The sequence below is a fragment of the Trachemys scripta genome, chromosome 3, assembly GCF_013100865.1.
Source record: "Trachemys scripta elegans isolate TJP31775 chromosome 3, CAS_Tse_1.0, whole genome shotgun sequence".
Taxonomy (NCBI): Eukaryota; Metazoa; Chordata; order Testudines; family Emydidae; genus Trachemys; species Trachemys scripta.
In genome coordinates this window covers 120,188,390-120,201,793 of record NC_048300.1, presented here as the reverse complement: position 1 = coordinate 120,201,793, position 13,404 = coordinate 120,188,390, and the positions used below count along the sequence as shown (strand labels likewise).

The following is a 13,404-nucleotide window of genomic DNA, read 5'->3' as shown; positions in this document are numbered from 1 at the left end:
GGGACCGGGCCGGAGCCGGGCCACGGGGGCCGTGCTGGGGCCTGCGGGAACGGGCTGCGCCTCCCCGGAGCCCTTCTCCCGCCCCCACCCCAGCTTACCTCGTGCTGCCGGCCGGCCCGCCCCTGCTGCTTAGTCTCAGACTTCCCGCGAATCTCTGATTCGCGGGAAGCAGGGGAGGGGGCGGGGCGTGCAGGGCAGGGGAGGAGGGGGAAGTGAGCTGGGGGCGGGGTGGAGAGCTGCAGCGCGGGGCCCTCTTGGCGCGGGACCCAATTCAGCCGAATCGGCTGAATCGGCCTAAAGCCGGCCCTGCCTATGCACCTAGCATATGTATACAGTGGGCGGCAAACAATTCCCCTACTACACCACTCTGCATCTGACCTTGCTGCACAGTGAATAAGTTTGGATGGCGTGAGCCCAACAGGGACAGACGGACAGTCCTCCTCCGACACCCCAATAGAGATTTTAAAAGGTCTCTTACCTCTATTGTGGCGCCATGGGGTTCGAAGGGGAACGATCCGTAGCAGCTGCCAGTGCTTCTGTGGGCGTTGCCATTCCGGACGAGCCCCCAAATTGTCGGAGAAAAACTGAGTTTTCACTCTTTTGTTTAGGTACAGCAAGTCAGATGCTTTATTAACTCTCACAGTTGTGCAGAGGAGAGAGCTAAGCAGATCTCTCTCAGGTAACTAATTACAGCAAGCATTTATACCTTTCATTCACAGAAATAATGAGGGACAGCTGCATTTTGTCTCCTTGATATCTCATTTCTAAATTGTTTTGACTCTTGCCAACATACAATATTTTCTATACCTTATCTACACAAGGTCTCCTACACCTTCTATACATACCAGGTCATAATGACTTACTACACAGTTCTTTCTCACCCGCCTTACACATTCCTCGCTTCTATAAATCTCACGTTATCAGGGTTACAGTTAGCCTGACTCTTGCTAACGAACTGTCATGCATTGCAGTTCCCTTCTGTCAGTTCTTTTCTCTGCTTCCACACCCTCCTCCCCTCCCGCTTTCCTGACTTTTCATAGTTCTATTTGCTCCATTATGTCTTCCACTTTTTGCCCCCTCTGTAATGGAATAGAAAATACCTCATTTAAGATAGCCTGAGCATTAAAGGATCTTATGATCAACACATCTAGTGTGTATAAGCAAGCTCTGTGACCAGTCCATATCTGGCACAGAAGTACATAACATGGTTTTAGAAGTGGGAGATGAATCCACACCTCCATATGGAGACTATAAACTACTTGTAATCCTCATCAGTAGAAAACCTCTGGATCAAGTACCGCTGAGATGGCAACGTCTTTTGCTAAGGTTAGTGCGATGAAACCCAGTCGCTAAATATGTTCATGGGAAAAATCCGGTAGTAGCAGATACTCTGTCACAGAGCCTAGCATTGCTGTGACCTACCCATGAGCTTGAAGATGATGTAAAGGTGTATGTGGATATGGTGGACTCATACAGACCAGTGTTGGAAAAAGAGATTACATCAGCTACAAAAAGAAACCTCGACAGACATGCAACCTCAGGAAGTTCTATGTTACTTTAGGAATGGCTGGCCCAAGTATCTAAAGGACACTAAGGAAGTGGCATGAGACTATTTTGCGCACAGGTGCCAGCTTCCTCCGGGCCCCTGGCCCTGCCGCCACCTGCCCTCTTCCTCTAAGCCCCCACGCCCACTCTGCTGCAGGCTCCACCCCCCATCCCTTCTTCCAACCCCCCACTGCCGCCCCGCCTCTTTTCCCTGCTCTGCTTTTGCCCTGCCTCCTTCCTGCCTCTTTCCACCCAGTTCCACCCCCTTCCCAAGTGCATCCCATCCCCACTCTTCTCTCTCTTCCCCAGTGCCTCCTGCATGCTGCAGAACAGCTGAACTTGGCAGATTGGAAGCGCAGGGAGGGAGGGGGAAGAGTTGATCGGTGAGGCCACTGGTGGGTGGGTTGGAAAGGTTGAGGGTTCTTGGAAAGGTTGAGGGTCCATACTGGGGATGGTGGCAGAAACTGGGAATGCCAGGGGAACAAATTTCTCCTCCACCTCAGCCATGTAACGATTCCCTGGAATAGACAATACCATCTGGGGCTCCAGTAATTTTTCTTTGCAGGCCCCCTTCTTTGGGCAGACATGGCCAGGAAGCCAGAGGGGCTGCTGGGTATCAGTATTAGTGTGGAGGTACAAGGCCTTTCATGCAGGTGGTCCTGGACTCCTGCAGGTCTCTGGGGAGGGTAAATCCTGTACCCCCTGATGGGGTAGAAGATTGAGAAGCGAGCCTCATAGAGAATTCCTCCCCAAGACAAGTGGGGGGGGGGAGGAAGCTCCTGGTCCTATATATTTCAAAAGGAGTAGGATCAGCCCCCCTCAGCTCGATTAGCTTCTGATAAATTAAAGGTGGAGTAAATTGAATATTAACATTTTTGTGAATTCTAACTGAACTGTGTTTTTTGATTCATGAATGAACTTCAGGTAGCAAGATCTGACTAAGCAGGGAAAGCTGTCATCATTCTTTCCTACAAGGCACATTGAAAGAAAAGCCCCATTACACACCCAGGACAATTTTTGTTTATTCCCAGAGCTCAAACACTTCTTTGGAACAGAAGTGAGCTGGAAGAACATTCTGGGTTTCTGCATACAAATAAAATACACAGTAATGAATATGTAACACCTGTCTTTTACCAACATTTAATAAACAATAGTTGGTATATGCCTAGGAGATGCAAGCATCTGTTATTCTTGGCTATACCTGCCTGGAAGCAGCAGACAACCTGAAAAGGAATTTCAGCAACACCAGTGGTGAATCTGCAAAACAGTGAATCTGCTGTTCTTTTCTGTCCTGCATTGGAGGGTTAGAGATTAGCAGGATGGGGAAGGTTTATGGCAGTTGAGAGGATGGTTGGTAGGAGTGGAAATGTCAGGGAGTCAGGTTTTCTAGGGGACCTGAGCAGAATGTGGCACTTGAAGGCAATTGGCTGAGTGCTTATTGGGATCCAGGATGCGCTAGATTACACTAGGCCTAGCAACTGCGGTACTTTTCCTTCTTGCCTCTGAGTAGTGGACCACTGGATGTGCTACCAAGTACTGTGTCAGAGAAAGGTTGGCATCCACACACACCAACGATCTCACAAGGGGGGATTATTACACTTGTGTGATGGTGTTTCTCCAGATGCTTTGGGACTGATTCTTCTCTGGTTTACACAAGTGTAAATCAGGAGTAATTCTGCTGAAGTCAGTGAAATTACTTGTTATACCACTATAATCAGGTCCTGGATCTTTGTGTATTTATATGTGTATATTGGATATATTAAAATTTAGATGAAAAATGTAATATAAAACTTTAAATTTTGAAAATTTCAATCAGTTCTTACACACACGTGCACGCACACTCTGCTTCCTATGTGAGGCAGTTTGTCCTAATATTGTTTAGTTTATGTAACAACTATTATGTATATTAAAAACAGTAAGTCCTGCTTCACCTCATGCTAGGATTCAAACTATTACATGGTGTCAGATGAGAAAATCACTACAAAAGGGTTCCACGAATTCACCTGGAAGTAGAAAGAAATGGGTTCTAATTTTTTTATTGTTTCCAAAAATTCTATGGTCAGCATAGTCCCATTTTAGCTGAGCAAAGAATAAATGAGCTCCATGTAAAAGAATCTTGCACACAATTGTTTACACAGTAAGTCTATTATCTAGCTTTATTCTTTAATGCATATTAGCAATTCTTTTCAAGTTAAACCAAAGTTGGTGATCAAGGGCATTTGTATGGTATGGAATGAAATGATTTAAGGTCTCTCTGGAAAGCAACATATTTAAAATCATTTGCCTTTATTCTGTAATCCATCAGCATTTTCATTGACAGCGTGATAGGGCTTGCTACAAAGATACTGTAAGAATTGTAAAACTTGTTCTTGTGGTTTAGTAAGAGCATTGTAGAAATAACATCTCTGTTTATTCTTCATGTCTTTTCTTTCCACACATAGAGATTTCAAGTGAGTGACCCTAGGCATAACAGCTTTATCATATAAAGACCCTTGATATATTTTCATTTTCCCCCAGCATCGGTAATGGAATAGAACATGGTTTCTTTTGCGTGTTTTTTTCCTTCAGTGCTGTAAAGAAGTTTGCAGTGTTGCTGCTGTGCGGTATCAGGCTGTTGGACACGTGTTGATGCTCACAGCACCACTGACCAGAGCTGCTTTACTGAAACTCACTGGCTTTCCATCAATCACAAAGTTACGAATGCAGCCGGTGAAGGAGCTGCGTGTGGTCAGGCTGGACGTTAGAAGGGACTCTGGAAGAACCAAAGAAAAAAGGAGAATTAGAACCAATGATGACAGAAGTACCATTTACAACAATTTTAAATAAAGCTGGCTAAATTCCAAGGGACCAAATCTGGCTCTCTGGTACATACAGGCAATCTCAAATATTTGTATTTTGCAGATAGATTTTAAGAGACCCAAAATCAGTAAAATAGTATTAATAATAATACTTATCTTTTTTATAGCGCTTTCCATCAGTAGATCTCAAAGCGGATTATCAAGGAGGTTAGCATCATTAGCCCCATTTTATGGATGGGGAAACTCAGACCTAGAGAGGTGAGGCAACTCACCCAAATGGCCACTGGCAGAACGGTGACTAGACACCAGGTATTCTGAGTCCCAGTGCCGTGTTCTATTCACTAGGGCACCCTATGATATATCTTGGGTGTAGTCAATACAACAAGAAAACTGGAATAAGCCTAATTCTACAGTATGGTTTTGTATGGGGCTAATCCTGGTTTGTGAAACTGCCTGATTTAGTAGCATGATTATTACAGCTGGTCAGAAAGTGGAAAAATATTCCCCTCATTTTTAATCAAAATTTGTTTGGATGGAAGTTTTCTGATCAGCTCTAGCAATTGCAAGAAAAGTGATTCTTGAGAGCTAATCAGGCTGCCTTGTACTGCGGTTTAGGGCCTTAAATTTGGGCATTGGGTGCCTAAGTTTCTTTCTAGATCTGAGTCTAATTTTGTAATTTCTTGTGATGTAACTAAATATAACCAAACAAAACAGACGCATAGGGTAAATGTGTTAGCTGTTTACAGTACTATATCTACATTCAGTTTTATGCTTTGTTTGTTGTAGTGAAGTTCATTATTGGATACTTCTGTTCCAAGATGATGATAATATCATGGAGTCAATATGTAATGTCTCGTTAGTATTTTATAGCTAATGCAGAATTGTAAAGTTCTGTTATCACAGACCAGAACAGCGTTCACAATTACCACATTATATTACATATCTGGGTAGTTTTTGTGATGATTGTTTAGAAGTTCTAAGAAAATTCCAGTTTAGAATGTACGCACAAAGGTGTGGTTTCCTTCCGACTCATTTCCTCCCTCTCACAGTGTGGGATGAATGAGAGCATCACACTCTTAAACTACTAATCCAAGATAAGGAATATAATAATATAATTGTATTGTTAATGCTATTCTTGATTGACGTTCATGGCACAGAGAAATAATGCTACATGTTACCAAAGAGAAATGCAGATTTTACAGAAAGTGATTTAAAAGTCAAATTACATCCTGATGACTACAGTTTGCATATGAAAGCGCAACAGAATAATGAAAGTAAATATAGTAATCTTGGCCCACACCACACAGATGGTCTGAGTCACAAAGTCACATTAACAGACATCTGTGCATTGGAAATGGACAGAGTAAGAATTTTCATGTTGTGTATTCAATGTTCAAGGGAGTTGTTGCTTGGAGGAGTTGGAAGGAGCCTAGCAACGCAAGACCTGGAGACTAAAGCTATGCGGGAACTGGAATTTCTGTCCCATAGAAAATTTCACATCCCCTTCTTCCCCCTCCCCCCCAAAAAAGTTCATTCCAAATTGGAACAAAAAAATGGGAAAAGCAATTTTTTTTTTTCAGGGCCAGCAAGTCAGCTCTCCAGATGTCCAGCTGGCTCCCCAACTATCTCCCCAGCTGCCTGGAATGTTTAGATTCCATCAAATCAACAGTTTCTGGTAGAAAACTGTTCTTTCACCTCTCCCTAAGCCGTCAAATTTTACTAGGACATTACGTCAGTTCTTCAAAATTTGGGATTATGTGAGGAAAACAGAGAGCACAGAAGAAGGGTGATTTTCACTATCTAGAAGAAAACTAGACATTTCTGTTTCTGTTTTAAACCGTGTTGGCATTCGGGTACAAAGTTATAACAACTCTGATAAGTCTTACCTGGCACACCTCCAACAAACACAGGCTCCCTCTGGTCAACTGCTTTTGGATTTAGAGGTCCTACTACATGGTTTACCTCAGAGTCCACATCCAGCTGCACCACATTAGAGGCTCTAATCACTAGAATGCAAAGCAAAATCTTGTCAAAAAGAGCCCTAATTATAAAATACATCATTTATGCTTTGTATGGCATCTGAAGATGTCTATTGGATCTGCTGTACAGTATAGGCTAGATTGTCTATGGCCCTTGTGTAAGCCTCCCTTGGCTTATAGAGTGCAGGCCCAGGATGCACTACTCTCCTTGGGCATGGACTGCTTCTTCCATGAAAATTTGCTTTGGGGACTTTTCATCCCAAATGCTGGTGAGGAGTTGAAGGCATGATCTCTACTCCCTCTGCTCTGGCCTATGAGAATGGACAACCATGCAGGAAGGATCAGGTTCCACCACCCTTCACAGTGGTAAGATCTGAGATTTACTCACCTGCAATTCTGTGCCACATGCCATCACAGAGACTTTGTTTTGGTGTAACTGAGGTTGAAAAGTCTCTGATTCCGTTATTCAGTTTCACTATAACCTGGGGAAAAAACAATGTAATGCATACTGTAAAATCTTTTCTTTATTCCCCTCCCATCACTTCCGCCCCCCCTTTTTTTTTCACCTGGTTGTTGCACTAATGCTTGGTTCCCACTTTAAACATTTATAACTTTAAAAGTGAATGAACCAATTTCCTTTACACTAATTCTTAAAAGATCTTTAAAATGAACCACGTTTCAAGCTTCTAATTTCAGTAGTTTTTACAACATTTGTGTTCTGAACACAGGGAAAGATTTTTGTTTTGTTTTTTTACTCTCAGTTAAAAAAGAATATACCTCAACCAATTTCACTCAGATTTCCAGAACTGCTGCCTTATTGATTATTTTTGTATTACTTAGTGCTTACTACTACACAAACACTTAGTAAGCGATAGTCCCTGCCCTGAAGAACCTACAATCTAAACAGAGAAGACAGACAAAGGGTAGGAGAAAAGAAGTATTGTTCTCTCTGTTGTATAGATGGGGAATCGAGGCATAGAGAGCTTAAGCAAACTGTCTAAGATCACAAAGGACATCTGTGGCAGAGCTAGGAACTGAACCCAATTCTCCTGAGTCCAGTGCCTTAATTGCAAGACCACCTTTCCCCATAAAGATTGCAATAGCAGTTGTGGAGCAGCTCTGTCTGTGGCAGAGTGCAAGATTCCTTCTGAGGACTCACAACTCATGCAAACGCAACCCATTTACTTGAGCTGTGCCCTTAGAAATTGGCCCTTAGGATATGTCTACACTGCAACTGGAGGTGTATTTGCAGCTCAGGTAGACATACATGCGCTAGCTTTGATCGATCTAGTACACTAAAATAACAGTATAGCCACGGTGGCATGGGCAACGGCTTGGGCTAACTTCCTGAGTACATACCTAAGTTCTTGGATGGGATTGTATGTGGGCAGCTAGCCTGAGCAGCTGTGGTCACACTGCTATTTTTAGTGCACTAGCTCAATCAAAGCTAGCGCACGTATGTCTACCTGAGTTGGAAATTACACCTCAATTGCAGTGTAGATGTACACATATAATAATCACAGGTTGTCCACTGAAAATGATTAAAAGAAATCACTCAACTTTCATTGTAGAGGAAATGCCAGTGATAATTAGGGAACATTTTTATTTTTGTCTGGAGGGTACCAACATAAGAAACCTCAATAAGCCTCATCCTCTTTTTGCTTCCCCTAGGCCTTGGCCAAGTTTATGGGCATCACTAGCAAAATCAAATTCAAAAGGCTTGGGGAAAGGCCTAATAAAGTGGTCAGGTGAGCTGATGGTGGTGAACTAAGATGGGTGATGGTTTAAAAGTAAGTGAAAAGGGCTGGCCATTCTGGTTTATCTCCTGCAGAAGTGTCTGTCAATAAACGAAACAGAAAGCAATTTTCAAAAAAGAGAGAGCATTGATTATGTGCTTAAAGAAAAATCACATCAGAAGAATATAGCCATTTGCTAAGGGGGTAACTGCAGGACCATTTTGGTGAGGGTCACTTATGCCTTTCCCTACCACATCTCATCTGTGACTCCCATCTATATTATATGCATAGTAAAGATCACACTGAACCAGTCATGTATAGATCCATATGTTAACAGTGCCATGACAGCGACATCCTATGCAGCTGCAAAAGGCTCAGAGGTTAATGTCCCCTGTTAATTTATAAAGATCAAAACTTATTACAGCTCTATCCTCCATGCCTCAGTTTCCCATCTTAAAAGTGGGAGAAATGATTCTTTCTTTCTCCAAACATTTGTCTGTCTGGGAGCCTCTCTTATTATGTGTATATATTGCATTTAGCACTATACAACCCCAGTTTTGGTTGGGGTCTCCAGGTGTTACTGTAATACAAACAACAAGCAATAATAGCAACAACTGTTTAGAGACTTAAGCCCACTGTTTTCAATTTATAGTTTTCCAGAACCCTGGGGTGGGGGGAGGAGGAGGGGGGCGCTCTGATTATCAGCCCAAGAGTCGTGGGAGCACCCCCTCAACGTGTCTGCTAAAAAAAGATGAGCACAACTCAGACGTCTCTTTTAACATGCAGTAAATAAAAATGTATTAACTCACCAAGAAAATGAAATCAAGTCACCTTCCTTGGAACTGTTATACATTTTTAATATGCAGATGAAAGAACAGCACCAAAGTGTCAGTGTTCCTTTTCCCTTTCATCTGTACATTAAATATTAATTGTTGCCAATAAAATAATTTGATTTGATATTGGCTGATAAATATTTATGTACATTAATAGAAGTATCTGGGTTGTGCTTAACTGCTTCTTGTTTAATGGGGTAATATATTTAGGAGAGAAAGAAGATTCAAGGAATACTAAATTTGTTAGACAAAAACTGCATGTAGGACTGAATCCAAGTACACTGTAGAGGGAACTAGGCAGAACAGTGAAGAAAATGTGACCTTCTTTTACCTGTCCTTGTTTCATGTGCATATTCAGGTACTCCCCATTCACACTGTGACCATGCATTAGGATTCCCGAACTGCTTCGGGGGCGTATTTCCAAAACAACTTCAAATTTCAGGCCTAAACTGAAGGATTCATCTGAGGGGACAAAAGTGAGCAGTCACACAATGTTATTTCTATACCCAGACTAATTGTGAAACTGGACATCTACTACATTGTAGCATACAGTTCTAATGCTGACTTCTGGTTTTAATATCGTCATAGATATTTTAGTCTTGAAGATACTTTTTGACAGCAAAAGGGAAAGTAGAAAATTGAGATGTTCGAGGCAATTTTGCCCCCAGGGCATAAGCCTCACCTCATGCAGCCTCCTTGTGTGAAACTGGCTTGGCGTGAAATTCTGCAGTTCTAACTCAGGCCATATCTATGCGTACAACATATCTATGCGTAATAGGCAGCAGGTTTAAAACAAATAAAAGGAAGTTCTTCTTCACGCAGCGCACAGTCAACTTGTGGAACTCCTTACCTGAGAAGGTTGTGAAGGCTAGGACTATAACAGAGTTTAAAAGAGAACTGGATAAATTCATGGTGGTTAAGTCCATTAATGGCTATTAGCCAGGACGGGTAAGGAATGGTGTCCCTAGCCTCTGTCTGTCAGAGGATGGAGATGGATGGCAGGAGAGAGATCACTTGATCATTGCCTGTTAGGTTCACTCCCTCTGGGGCACCTGGCATTGGCCACAGTCGGTAGACAGGATACTGGGCTGGATGGACCTTTGGTCTGACCCGGTACGGCTGTTCTTACGTTCTTATGTACAACGCTGCAGCAGCATAGCTGTACAGATACAACTGTACCTCTGGAGCCCGTCTGGTGAAGATGCTGTATTCCGACGGGAGAGAGCTCTCCCCTTTGCATAAAACCCCACCTCCGCGAGCGGCATAAGCTATGTTGGCGGGAGAAGCTCTCCCGCCAACATAGCGCAGTGCACACGAGTGCTTATGTCGGTGTAAATTATGTTGCTTAGGGGGGTGGAATATTCAGACCCCTGAGTGACATACATTTTGCCAACATAGGCTGCAGTGTAGACATAGCCTCAGGCAGTGGGAGTTTTGCCTGAGTAGAGACTGCAGGATTCAGTAGCACTAACCCCGTCCTCCAAGCCTGTGGCAGGCTGTGGAGCAGATCAGAAACAGCCAGCAACCCCCCTATTTTCTTGAGGTGTTGTGGCCCAGCTTCATCCTCTGCTTGCCTAGTGCCTATTGGCACAATTTGTCCATAAGACGCTTCCCAGAACAGAATACTGTTCCATAGCCTTAAATAACTTAAACAATTTTGTTATACATACTGCTAACCCACTTCATGACATACAGGAAATCTTTTCATTTGCCTTTTGAGTTAAGTATTATTTAAAAATTCAGGGGCAGATCCTCATAGAATCATAGAATCATAGAATATCAGAGTTGGAAGGGACCTCAAGAGGTCATCTAGTCCAACCCCCTGCTCAAAGCAGGACCAATTCCCAGCTAAATCATCCCAGCCAGGGCTTTGTCAAGCCGGGCCTTAAAAACCTCCAAGGAAGGAGACTCCACCACCTCCCTAGGTAACGCATTCCAGTGTTTCACCACCCTCCTAGTGAAATAGTTTTTCCTGATATCCAACCTGGACCTCCCCCACTGCAACTTGAGACCATTGCTCCTTGTTCTATCATCTGCCACCACTGAGAACAGCCGAGCTCCATCCTCTTTGGAACCTCCCTTCAGGTAGTTGAAGGCTGCTATCAAATCCCCCCTCATTCTTCTCTTCTGGAGACTAAACAATCCCAGTTCCCTCAGCCTCTCCTCATAAGTCATGTGCTCCAGACCCCTAATCATTTTTGTTGCCCTCCGCTGGACTCTTTCCAATTTCTCCACATCCTTCTTGTAGTGTGGGGCCCAAAACTGGACACAGTATTCCAGATGAGGCCTCACCAATGTCAAATAAAGGAGAACGATCACGTTCCTCGATCTGCTGGCAATGCCCCTACTTATACAGCCCAAAATGCCGTTAGCCTTTTTGGCAACAAGGGCACACTGTTGACTCATATCCAGCTTCTTGTCCACTGTGACCCCTAGGTCCTTTTCTGCAGAACTGCTACCTAGCCATTTGGTCCCTAGTCTGTAGCAGTGCATGGGATTCTTCCGTCCTAAGTGCAGGACTCTGCACTTGTCCTTGTTGAACCTCATCAGGTTTTTTTCGGCCCAATCCTCTAATTTGTCTAGGTCCCTCTGTATCCGATCCCTACCCTCTAGTGTATCTACCACGCCTCCTAGTTTAGTGTCATCTGCAAACTTGCTGAGAGTGCAGTCCACACCATCCTCCAGATCATTAATAAAGATATTAAACAAAACCGGCCCCAGGACCGACCCTTGGGGCACTCCGCTTGAAACTGGCTGCCAACTAGACATGGAGCCATTGATCACTACACGTTGAGCCCGACGATCTAGCCAGCTTTCTATCCACCTTACAGTCCATTCTCATCCTCAGCTGGTATGGATTGTTTTAGCTCCATTGACTCCAATGAGTCTTTAAGAATTTACACTTCCCCATAGCGAAAAGAAATTTGACACTAGTTAACTTGTAAAATATAATTTTTTACATACTGACATTCTCCACACCAACATTAGGTAAAGGATATATCGTGTTGTTGAACTGATGTCTCATGACTCCCTGCACAGTGATGATTAAATTTAAAAAATTCTGCAACTAGATAGAGAGATACCCAACTCTCTCATCCACATGTGAAGTACAGTAAATATTCCAGTCTTATTATTGGATAAATTTGTTCAGTTACACATTACCAAGAATTACATATCCTCCTTCTGATGAAAAGTACGTTCCTGCTTCTGATGGGCCTTCAAAGCAAGGAGTCACACTGAACGTCTGAGAAGCAGAAGTGATTGATCTTCCGTTGAGCTGTAAATTGCTGAGACAACCATTAAAACTGTAGACTGAGTTAATCTGAGGAAACAAAGTGAGTGATTATTAAGTAAAATGCTCCTGGAAGGAAGGTAAGGCTTTCGTCTTTCCCTTTTGATTCAGAGCTCCAGCTGGGGTTGTTTATGAATTGTAGGCATCTGTTTCTCTGTTGCACCATTTCTGCATTAGGCAGGGAAAAGGGAAGGGTGGAGGTATGGGAAGGGACTTTAAACTACCTTTGTGCTCCTCTTACTCTGGGTCCTGCCTGTTCCCTGGTGTCAATCAGACCAACCTCAGATAAGAGCTAACTTGTGCTCTCATGGCCTTCTCTGAGCTTTGGAAAACAAAGAATAGATGGAGCACAGCAGCAGGGCTACAGCCGCACCCTCTTGCCTTTGGGTGAGGACGGGGCTACACTCTCCATGTGTGGCAGAGTTACTACCTTGGTATGTGCACCCAAGAATTCCCCAGGAGGAATCCTTGTTGCTTTGGGTTTTGCTTTGTCAAGTTTTTGCTCTTCAGCATCCTCCAATGTGTCTCCAATATGTAGGGCAGACTCTTGGCCTTCATGTAGCTATGTAAAGCTCTCAGGTATCTGAGACGACACAAGTGAAAATCACTGTCTGCTTAAAACCTTCATAATTGACATGTATATCGCAGACCATTATTCTTTATTGCTGTGACTAACAATCAACAACATGAATGTCTTTGTCTTAGCTTTCCCTTAGTAAGGTCTACACCCACTTACACATCCACCACATGCCCTCCTACCCAAATTACTAAAAGAAACAAATACAAAAATCCTCAAAGCCAAGCTATTGTATTACCATCTGAGAAGGAAGAAAGTGAAGGAGGGCGTGTTATTGATATCTTTAGTTTTTAGAGTGTTAAGGAGGCTCTCCGATACAATGGTGACGGGCCAGAGAGATGATATTAGATTAGACAAAACAGACAAATAATCTGGTTATAATCAATGACATGCTGAAAAGAGTTCTCAGGGTATTGCAGCACATTTGGTTCTTTTGCCACTGAATCAGCTGGGGTGATGCATTTTTGCCAGATTGCACTGCCTGTTCCTTTTTTGTTTGTTTGTTTATGAGGAAGCAGATTTGAATAGATGGCAAAACAAAATTTCCCTATTCCCTCATAGGCAAATGGGAATAATTTTTGTGGGAGCCCCTTGTTAAAATGTTAGCAACACCTTTCTGGTGTAACTCTACTATCAAATAGTGT

The 13,404-nt window shown here is 43.2% G+C and overlaps 1 protein-coding gene across 1 annotated transcript in view; it reads right to left on the bottom strand.

The window, feature by feature from the left end:
• Positions 1-3,674: 3,674 nt before the first annotated feature.
• Positions 3,675-13,404, bottom strand: part of LAMA4 (laminin subunit alpha 4) — a 134,629-nt gene continuing 124,899 nt past the window's right edge. Inside the window, exons 34-38 of the mRNA XM_034765838.1 lie at positions 12,054-12,213; positions 9,223-9,353; positions 6,711-6,804; positions 6,230-6,349; positions 3,675-4,297 (exon numbers count right to left, since the gene is read on the bottom strand). Coding sequence (XP_034621729.1) covers positions 4,152-4,297; positions 6,230-6,349; positions 6,711-6,804; positions 9,223-9,353; positions 12,054-12,213 — 651 coding nt within the window. The 3' untranslated portion in view covers positions 3,675-4,151. The remainder of the gene's footprint in view (positions 4,298-6,229; positions 6,350-6,710; positions 6,805-9,222; positions 9,354-12,053; positions 12,214-13,404) is intronic.